The following is a 10,709-nucleotide window of genomic DNA, read 5'->3' as shown; positions in this document are numbered from 1 at the left end:
CAAGTATGCTCATCTTAAGTATGAGCATACTTAAGATGAGCCAAAAATTTGCCACAAAATGTGAAATCATATGATTAAAAAGGTAGTTTTGCTGATAGTTTTGCTTGGTCTGATTTTATTAATTTAAGCAATGGAAGAAATACCTGAAGACACTAATTTAAGCAATGCATCCAGACATTAAACATATTTATTTTGACCAAACATGATTCAACAAACAAGGCTCAAGGAAGCATCAAAGATGAATGAAATAATTCATTTCACAAAAAACAGACTTAGTAGGCTATTTCCAGGCACAAATGATATCTGTGATAGATGTGGTTTATCCCCAGCAGACCATCTTCATATGTTTTTTTCCCAAACTCGTCAATTTCTGGTCATGTTTTTTTAAATCATTAAACAGTGCCATCAATATCAAGTTAGAACCCTGCCCACTGATATCCATTCTTGGGGTATCTCGTACTCCAACTAGTCTCACTAAGAAAAACTCTGATGTTGTCACTTCTGCCTCACTCATAGCCCGCAGACTTATTCTATTAAATTGGAAGAGCGCAAACGCTTCTCCTACTACTTCCTGGTTAAGTGATTTAATGTCTTTTCTGTCTTTGGAAAAGTTAAATATTCCCTAAGAGGCTCAGCAGCCAATTTTTTATAAAAAATGGCAACCTCTCATCACATAAGCACCCTCACCTCTCTGGACCCTAACTGAATTAATCTGATGCGTCCAATTTTTTATTTCAGCAAATTTTTTAGTGAGCACACTTGGCATCTTTAATTTATTTATCTATTAATTTCATTATTACTATTATTGATTTTTACTCTTTCGCCTCCCTTTATATTATATTATATTTTTATTTTATTTATCTATGTCCTTCTTTATATGTATGTACACATTTTTCTTCACCAACTAAGTACATATGCATTTATTTTTACTTATTTGTTTATTTATTCACTTATTTTCTCTCCCTCTTTATTCTTGGGCGATGTTCTTTTTCTGGTACCATAAAACAAAATAAGTATTGATACTTGTGAAATGCTGGTATCCAATAATAATAATAAAAAAAAATTTAAAAAAAGATTGTTTGTTGATTGTTTTTAGAAGATTGTCATGTACCAACATCACCGAAACAAATTCCTTGTATGTGTAGAATCTTACTCAGCAATAAAGCTTTCTGGTTCTGTTTCTGATTCTGATTCTGTAAAGACCTTTTAGATACTGTATTTAATTCTGTAATTTGTTTGGCCTTTGTGGTAGTGTTTACTAGACAATGTTATAGATTGTGTTATATTCAAGTGTTTATATTAGATATTGATAATAGATATAATAAACAGCTACTGATCAGCATAGTTTATTAGTTGACAAATATATTTTGTCTCAAATATTGAAATTAACACTGGCTGCCAGCAGGAGCATGCAGCCCTGTGCAGTGACAAAGCTCTAAAAACCCACTGTAGACTACCTGCACAGCAACAAATGAAACTGATAAAACAGAACACATCTGGTGAACATTATGGTGGAAGCAGGTACAGATAACGAATGGATGCATGGATGGATGGATGGATGGATGGATGGATGATGAGACAGGTAAGTGGAATTAAATTGTTGGTTTCTTTGTAGATAAAAGAGCTTGGTCTGTACCAGCTCTATATGGAAAGTGTCCTGAGACAACTTCTGTTGTGATTTGGCGCTATACAAATAAAATTGAATTGAGTTGAATTGAATTGAATTGAATTGAATTGAATTGAATTGAATTGAATTGAATTGAATTAGATATTTGTTTAAAGGAGGGAGAAACATAGACATGACTGATTAATTAATGTCAGTATCACTAGCCATGACCCATGTCCTGAGTGCACACAGCTGATTACAGCACAACTTAATAATGATTTAATAGTAAACAAAAAAAATTAAGGGGGCTGGTTTTTCTTACGAAAAGCAGAAAAAGCTGGAGAAAAACTCAAGGCATTGGAGTGATTGATATGTTGTAGCCAGTGGCGGCTAGTGAAAAATATTCTAGTTGGCGCTGTGCCATATCAAGTCAGTTTCAGTAACCATCCTGATACAACTGAACAGAAATGGCAGGATATGAGTGCTGTGTGAAATAGTAATTATTTAATGCCAATATTAATAACTTGAGGCATTTTTGCACAAAACAAACAACATATTGCACAACCACAATTTTGGTTGAAAAATAAAATTAATTAAAAATAAATTGCTGTACTTACTACGCATTTTTACCTTTTTATATACAGCTGAGCACATGAAACATGAAGTGGTAAATTGACAACGCAAGTATTATATTTTAAGTATATTAAGAAATTAATACTGGAATAGGAAAATACTCTACAGTAATTTATGATGTGCTATGTTACTAATACGATCAGAACTGCAACAATTAACTGATTTTTCAATTAGCAGATCAAGAAAAATACAATCTGCAACAATTTTGATAATTTCAACATTTGAGTGAACAATCCAGAAAATGATGAGCAGATTACACATACAATAAAATAAGCAAACACACACTATTTACACAAAATATCAGAAACATGCAGTCCAGCAATTCGTTCTGCATGGTCTTTGAGGTGCCTTTGAAAACTGTCACTGTCTTCAGGTGCTCCTCCAGCATGGATATCAAGCGATGTGACCAGATCAACTAAGCCCCTAAACACACCGGGGTTGTCTGAAGATTTTGTCTCATCGTGGTCATGCAAAGCCAGCTCAAACGCCCCGCAGAAATTAATACAGTCTATTATCTTCGACAAAATGTGCCTGTTCCTGTCCACCTCTTCATTGTGCTTCCTCACACCAAGCCTGTGCCCTTCATCCAGTTGCGTCGCGATGTTAGCTCTGCCTAGCATCGTTAGCTTGACCGTGTTTTCCATCTGTGCCCTCGTACTCTCGTGTTTCTTTATCTTCTCAGATAAAGAATTTAATATCCCTTACTTCTGTAACAGTCCATGCCGTACCTGTCCCAGCCGTTTTGAAGAGCAAACACGGGAAGCAATATAAAGCATTTACATGACTGCATACAGCTAACCAAGCCTTCCTGCTGTACCAATTACGAGAGATGCCTCTTGTATAAACTTTACCTTTCTCGCTGGCTTGTTGGCTTATTTTGATGTTAGGCTGATCTGGGCCTCGCTGTTTTACTTTTTCCACCAATGTTCTCCTCTCAAATGGATTTTGGAGAAGAGACCGTATATTTTCACTGTCCGCATCGTCCATCATTGTCATTGTTATCACAGATATCCAGCGTACTCCCGCAGGCACACTTGGCTTGGGCGATATATTTATTGTCCTTTGGGCATCAGATTCGACAATGCTGATTGGATAAATTCCTGTTGCTATGTCAAATCTCTTGTCAGTAATTGGCTGCTCTGCCACACTGGCAGGGCGCCCCAGCAACTCAGCAGAGATGAGCAGGAAACTATTTTCCCCGAAAATTATAATTTATATTTTGTATATGACGTCATTGCGAATTTAAACACACACAGTGCTCAAATAAGTGATTATTGTTTATTTTAAAAATATTTATTTTAAAAATTCAAAATCAAAAACACCAGGGGGGGCAGCACCTTGAGCGCCCTCTATTGGCCAGCCGCCACTGGTTGTAGTAGTTCTGAATTTTCCAACCATCCATCCATTTTCTATACCGCGTATCCCTTTTGGGGTTGCGGGGGGTGCTGGAGCCAATCTCAGCCGTCAATGGGCAAGAGGCAGGGTACACCCTGGACCAGTCGCCAGGCGATCGCAGGGCACAAACACACAACCATTCACACTCACACTCACACCTAGGGGCAATTTCACAGTCACCAATTAACCTAATGAGCATGTTTTTGGTCTGTGGGAGGAAGCCGGAGTACCCGGAGAGAACCCACACATGCACTGGAAGAACATGCAAACTTCACACAGAAAGGCACGACCCAGGAATCGAACGAACCGAGTTTTTTGAGAGTGAATCAATGATTGACAGCCAGAAGGAAGCTGAGGATGGACAGACACACAGCAGGTGCTCATTTTCAGATATCGGACTTTTCCTCAGCTGAAGACTTGTCTCCAGTTTTTATCTCACATCAAGATAAAGAGCAGGTGGATATGGAGAATCTTAAACCACATAGTGGATATTGTATTCCTTCTGCTGGCATCCACCTCCTGGACACAATCTATGACCATCCAAAATATGTGTACTGTGTTATTGTGGTCAAGGAGATCTAAGAATTATGCACCTTTTGTGTTGCTCTGGTCACGTTATTACCATGATAATCAAAGTGTAGGTATTTACCATTGTTGCTAAGAAACACATTTGGCACTTGTCATTGCATACACAGTGCAAATAAGCCTGGTGTGCAGTACTATTTTTTGGGTACTTTATTGGCCTTTTGGCTCTCAGGCTACATATGGGCTGCTATACCTTGGCAAATATTGTTAGGTGAAGACACTATTCAGGGCTAAAAAATGATCTCCAGAGGATATATTGTAGTGGCTCAAAACAGACTCTTTTTTTTTTGGACAGACATTCAAGGTTGGTTCAGAGGGAAGTGTCCACAAAACTTTTGGATGGATTTCCTTGAAATGACACATTTTCTTCTCAAAATGAATGCCAGGAATATGATTCTAGCTGGGAAATTTGAAAGCCCCTATATTTGAATTTATTTTACATTTAATTGATTTTTGTACTTTATGCTTAAATACAATCAAATTCAAATCTCGTGAGTCTAAAAAATGTCTTAAAAAGCAAATGTTACTTGTGTGTAATTGTAAAATTTTAATATTAATATAATCCTGAAAAATAATATTGAAGAATGATCTTGTGTCCTCAAAGATAGATTCTGCCCTGGTGACATCATGTCCAAATCTTTGATAGCAACAGTTGCTTTGTGGCATTCATCTCAGCAGCCATGGAAATAAACAAACAAAAAGCTCATAAAATCATACTCAAACAATCAGTGTATTTTTTCCTTACTGTCTGTACTGTATTATCTCAGCTATATGCTATCCCAATGAATGAGTCTTGGTCGCTCAGTGAACAGCTGCTCTTCAGAGTCATAAAGAGGTCAAGAATAAAATGCTTCTGTCAAGGTTTTTCATTTGCTTTGATAATAATTTCTAAGTTAACATGTTAAATGATTCAGGTGTATATTAAAGTCAGACAAACAGTTTATCCAGATGATCTTAACCATATTACTTGGAGGTAAAAACAATGAAGTGCACTTGAAATGGTAAGAATCCAGCATTGCAGAGAAAAACTGTAGAAGTCATGCTGAAAATATCAGTTATAATGCCTCATTGGTAGCCCAGCAGACCACCTGCTATTTAATTTCATTTATTTTCTTATTCATTTTTGTCATACAGGTGTTGCCTTAAGGTATGCCCAAGTATTTCATTTATTACAGTCTGGGCAGTATTAACACACAAATAATTGATTAATTCACTGCCATGAGGCCCTGCAGACCCACAGCTTTTTCTGATTGGTGATGGGACACAAGACTATAGAAAATACAATAGGTCAAAGTTACAGTGACGATAAACTGTCTGGATAATGATTGATGATTTTCGCTTTCGACTTTCTTTTCACCGAGATGAGTTTGGCTAAACTCTCTGTCTGATCTCCTTGTGTTTCTTGCCGTCTGACTTCTTTTTAGTGATGTCACTATGCTCCCAGATCTGAGCAAATAACTTGGTAATCACAAAGTTATTAGAACTGATATAAATGAGAGAAAAAAAAAACACCAAAATAAGATCAAATACATAATAAAGAAGAATTATACTTAATTATACAAAAACTTAGCATGTGTACATAATATGTATCAGCTTGACTTCTGTTTTGAGATTGTTTCAGAGAGGGTTAGCAAAGATTCATATGAGCACAGTTCAGTTCACTGGGGACTGGATTGTGTCTGTATGCTGAGAGCTGTTAAAGGAATGACAATGTTGAAAATAGGTCAGAGGGGTAGAGAGACAGCCAGAGAGAGAGAGAGAGAGAGAGAGAGAGAGAGAGAGAGAGAGAGAGAGAGAGAGAGAGAGAGAGAGAGACCCCCTCTGAGAGTCACTCGCAGAGCCAAAACCTGGTCTTGATCAGTACATTCCATTAGTCAATACAATCACAATGTTTCATTGCTGCCAGTGGGGACTGTATCCTGTATCCTGTTGTATTTTCCATAAAAACCCTTTCTATAAACATAAGGCCCTTGGGAGATCATGGTCATTTTTTAAATTACAGTATTCTCATTGTCACACACCCATCCTTCCATCCACCCACATTATACTTTTCTGAAGAAGTGACTCCAAGTACCTCATGGCTTTTTCATTGCTGAATCTCTATAAAGATGACTGACAAGAATATAACTATCTGGGAAAGATGTTTCAAATTCAGAGTAGTGATGTCACCACTAATGCAGTAGCAAGCACATCAACATCATCCATAAAATCCCTTCTCATATGTTTAACAAAAAAATGAGCCTGAGGTTCACTGCTACCTTTTTCTGGAGTTTTCAAACAATTTCATGGTCTCCCTGAGCAGATGGTTGTTCCCTAATTAGATCACATGATAGAAACAGAGCTATTGCCATGACAGCTGACCTAACTTCATCCCCTAATAAAGACTGCCAGAAGCTCTAGTAAAAGCTACCACAAGTAGCTGGACCACAAGTTAAGAAATAATTTGTCAAACTAATATTTCCATGGTCAATAATACACACTCAACCCTTGCCATACTTTTTAATTCACAATTTCTTAACATGTAACAGAAGCAAAGGCATTAGATGTTTCCTATATTTCACAGTCTATCAATAAAATAAAGGCATATTGAATGTGTAAATTTGTAATGGCGTTTTCGTACCCCAGCCATTAAATCATAATTTATCCCTTAAATCAAAGGTGTTTTTAACTTGTAAGTGCCTTGCATTTTGTACTTGTTTAATGTTTGGTCAATAAAATTGCTACACCCTAATGTCCAATGAGCACTTCTCCAAGAAGTCAATGTAGCTATCTTCCCCTGTGTTATTTTTCTTTTTTGACTGTGGGATCTGAGATCCAACATATCTTAGAAAGAAGAAAGGAAGAGAAAACATTCTCGGGTGTAATAATGAATTAGGGTTAGAAAGGGTGACTAATGGCCATTTCAAGAACAAGGTCAAGGTCAACCACTAGCCTACAGAACATTCTCTGTGCATTGTGACCAGCTGCACTTTAACCTCTTTTCAAAACAAGTCAAGGAAAGGAGATGTGCTCTTAAACTAGACATGAGAGGGTGAAAGTATTCCCATGTGCCGAAAGACATCCCTCAGCATATCAGGTTTATGGGGTCCATAAAAAAGGTACGTCATTGAATTATTAAAATTGTTACATTTTTTTTAAATGGCTGAAGACAAGCATGAAACAAACATAAAACAACATAAAGAACCACTATATACAAAAACAGTTTCTCTCTCTTATTAACCATTCAGCTCCAACACAGTGATTTTCAAATGATTGTTTTCCCAGCATTTTCATGTGACTGCAGAATGTCTTATCTTTGAGGGATGTTTGTTACAGTCTCCTTTAACCCACTGCTGATGTGAACTAACAATGCCTCTAAATCCCTTTGACACAGTTGACAGTAACAGTTATCTACAGTGATATGCTATTGAAATTAACTGAGCCTGAGGATTTTGCTGTGAAGAAACTTAAGGCAGAATGCTTTTGCCATCACTACACTGATTTCAGAGGCTCTTTGCAGGATCTGGCTCCAACTGTGAAATGCTGAAATTAATAGATGACTACACACATTATTCTCAAATATTAGCAGATTGTTTGACATTACTAATGAAGCCGGTAATATATTAAAATTCCGTAGCCCAGTGCAATCATGAAGCAATCTGATCTTGTGCTGTGTGCTCAGTGTATGAAACATCAAAGCAGTTTGTATCACATAACAACCCCATGCCAAAAAAGGTCAGTGGTTTTCAGTGTCCCTTTCCCCTCTGCTATCAATTGATATCTAACAGTATTATCCAAATATGTCCAAACAGTCGGCAGTTCCACAGTCAGAGCAGGTAAAGAATTTAGCTTGTCCCCTTAACAAGTCCATTATTCACGCCTGCTTACCTCTGAAGCACAGTCTGTTTATTTAAATGTTATTTTCTCTCCTGTCTGCTTAGACATGGGTCTTGACCCCTGCTGAGGGGTTGGGAGCTCCCTGTTTATCGTGAGCTCCAGAGATCCAGTGGTAGCAGTCAGTGGCATTCTTGTTGCGTGGCTGAACAGCACAGCGGGTGCAGTAGACAATGCCCAGCGCCACCATCACCACAATGAAGATACAGATAGGCACTAGGAGGCCCACTAGCAGCCAGGTGCTGCTCTGTTCCCTATCTAGATTAACAGAATCCAGAGTCCCACCCACACTCGGTAGTGGCTGGGAAGGAATAAGCTGGGTGGGAACAATTGAGTCTTGGGAGTGTGTGATCTCCACATAGCTCTCTTCCTGCTCCCCGAACTCCTCCCTTGGGAACATGGAGTTTTCCTTCGGGGGGTACTGTTCTTCTCCTACATTGTGGTAACTGCGATCCGTAGGCATGTTGTGGTCTATGACTGAATCCTCTGGATTTCCTGGTTTCTGGCTGGAAGTGGTGAGCCCCACCCACCAATTCCAAGCTCCCTCAGAGACTGTAGATGTGGAAAGGAAGGGGGGAGCTGTGGTGGTCTCCTCCTCATAGTCTTCGTACCACCCTGTTGTAGTACTGGAGATTGTGGTAGGTGGGGGTGTGGTGTAGATGGTAACTGGCAAAACCTCCAGTTCAGACTGAGATCTCGGTCCCCACTCCAACCAATCATCTTCCTCAGTTTCCTGTGTTGCAGGGTCCAGTGTTAAATCAAAGGGCAGTTCCTCCTGAGGGGCACTGGTGACCCAAATAACATCAGAATCCAAAACCCTGGGTGGGTCAGTCAGCCAATCAAGAGACTGCTCCTCCTCCAGAGGCCAGTCAGTGTGGCTCTGCTGTGGATTCCAATCATAGTCAACTGGGTCCCATACAGGTCCAGGCCGGTGAGTGACCCAAGGAAAAGGAGGGGTGACAACAGATTGGTCATTTCCATCCCCTCTTTTGTGACACGAGTAGTGATCAGACATGAGTTCATAACCTTCCTCACAGTAGCATTCAAATCCACCCTCATAATTCACACACATCTGCTCACAAGTCCCAGGGATCTGGCACTCATCAGTGTCTTGGCATCGGCTGGCGTCCTCAGGCACAGGGGAAAAGCCCAGATGGCAGTGGCAGATATGTGAGCCTGGAGTGTTCTCACAGGCATGTTCACAGGGGTCATTTATACACTCATCTATATCCTCACATCCACCTTCATCATCCGGATGGTAACCCTCCCGGCATCGGCATTCAAATGTCCCTGGTGCATTCACACAAATCTGCTCACAAGGACTCTGGAGGCACTCATCTACATCCAGACAGCCACGTTCATCTGGTGCAAGCATGTATCCTTCAGGACAGGCGCAACGATACCCATCTGAAAGGGGCAGACACTCAAACTCGCAGGGGGCCCCTTGACAAACATCAGACAGCTCACAGTTCTGCCCATTGTCTCCTAGTTGATACCCATCAGCACATTCACAGTAGAAGTGAACACCGGCCGGCCTGCAGAAATGCTCACATCCACCGTTATTCTGGTGACAGGAGTTGTATGATACAGGGGGATTGGAGCAGAGGGGAGAATCTCTTGACCACCCCACTGAGCCATCTTCCTTCTGCATACACAAAACTGACTGTTCCTCCTTGGTGTCTGCTGGACAGGGTACAGTAGCAACAGATCCAAAGGGTACATGGGTTAGTAGTGTGCTTAGAAGGTTAAATGGTGTGGTGTAGAGGGCATTGCCTGCCCCTTCACTCCACAAGGCAGTGCACATTCCTTTGTAGGCATAATGGCAAAGATACCCATCTACAGAGACTGAGCAGGAACCATCCAGCCATTTAAAGTTATCATTCTGCTCCTGAGTGCTGTAGCCCATAACCACACAGCGCGGCACCGAGCACATACTAGGGGAGTCCTCCCTCTGCCAGTTGGTATACTCTGTGTCCTGGTCACCAGTAGTCCAAGAGAAACCCCGCAGTGGGCGTGTGGTGGTACACTGACGAGGCTGGCGTTGCAGACCTATCCATACCCTGACCTCGGAGCGTGAGTGGCGCAAGTCAAGGGTAGAGAAGAGACTGCCAATAATGCTGGCATCATCCTTGCGTTTGATTGTAGCTAGGTTGCCACCTTTCTCCTTACAGGCCCTCCATGAGTCCAGGAAGGTCTTGCGTTGAAAGTAGACCACAAAGCAGCCGTCTGCATTGCATAGTGCATCCCTCTCTCTCAGGTCCTGGCTGAAGACTGAGGAAACTCCAAAGAGCAAAGCCAGCAGGGAGGTTAAGAGAAGAGCAGCACTGCTCACCAAGAAGCCCATTCTTTTTTAAAACTGAATATATCTCTCCACTCTCCGCTTGTCTCTCACCCTTTTATCTCCCTGTCTTTGAAAATGTCTCTCAGCTGTGCCTTTCCCTTTTCTCTGGTTTTGTTGTCTATGTGAACTTTTCTCCCTACATTTGAGCCCTAGTTTTTTTCTGCCTGTGCTCTTTACTCTATCCTGCTGAAACAGATCTGCGCTGGAGTTGAGCACATGCAGATTGTCCCAAGATTTGAGAGAGCAGGAGTCAAGGAAAGAGAAGGGGGGTGAGTA

The 10,709-nt window shown here is 40.5% G+C and overlaps 1 protein-coding gene across 1 annotated transcript; it reads right to left on the bottom strand.

Moving 5' to 3' along the window:
- Positions 1-6,710: 6,710 nt before the first annotated feature.
- cd248a (CD248 molecule, endosialin a) lies at positions 6,711-10,481 on the bottom strand. The gene has a single exon (XM_070992674.1). The coding sequence runs from the start codon at positions 10,434-10,436 to the stop codon at positions 8,136-8,138; it is 2,301 nt and encodes a 766-aa protein (XP_070848775.1). The 5' UTR covers positions 10,437-10,481; the 3' UTR covers positions 6,711-8,135.
- Positions 10,482-10,709: the final 228 nt, after the last annotated feature.

This window comes from Chaetodon trifascialis, chromosome 23 (assembly GCF_039877785.1).
Source record: "Chaetodon trifascialis isolate fChaTrf1 chromosome 23, fChaTrf1.hap1, whole genome shotgun sequence".
Lineage (NCBI taxonomy): Eukaryota > Metazoa > Chordata > Actinopteri > Chaetodontiformes > Chaetodontidae > Chaetodon > Chaetodon trifascialis.
This window is presented reverse-complemented; position numbering and strand designations above follow the sequence as displayed.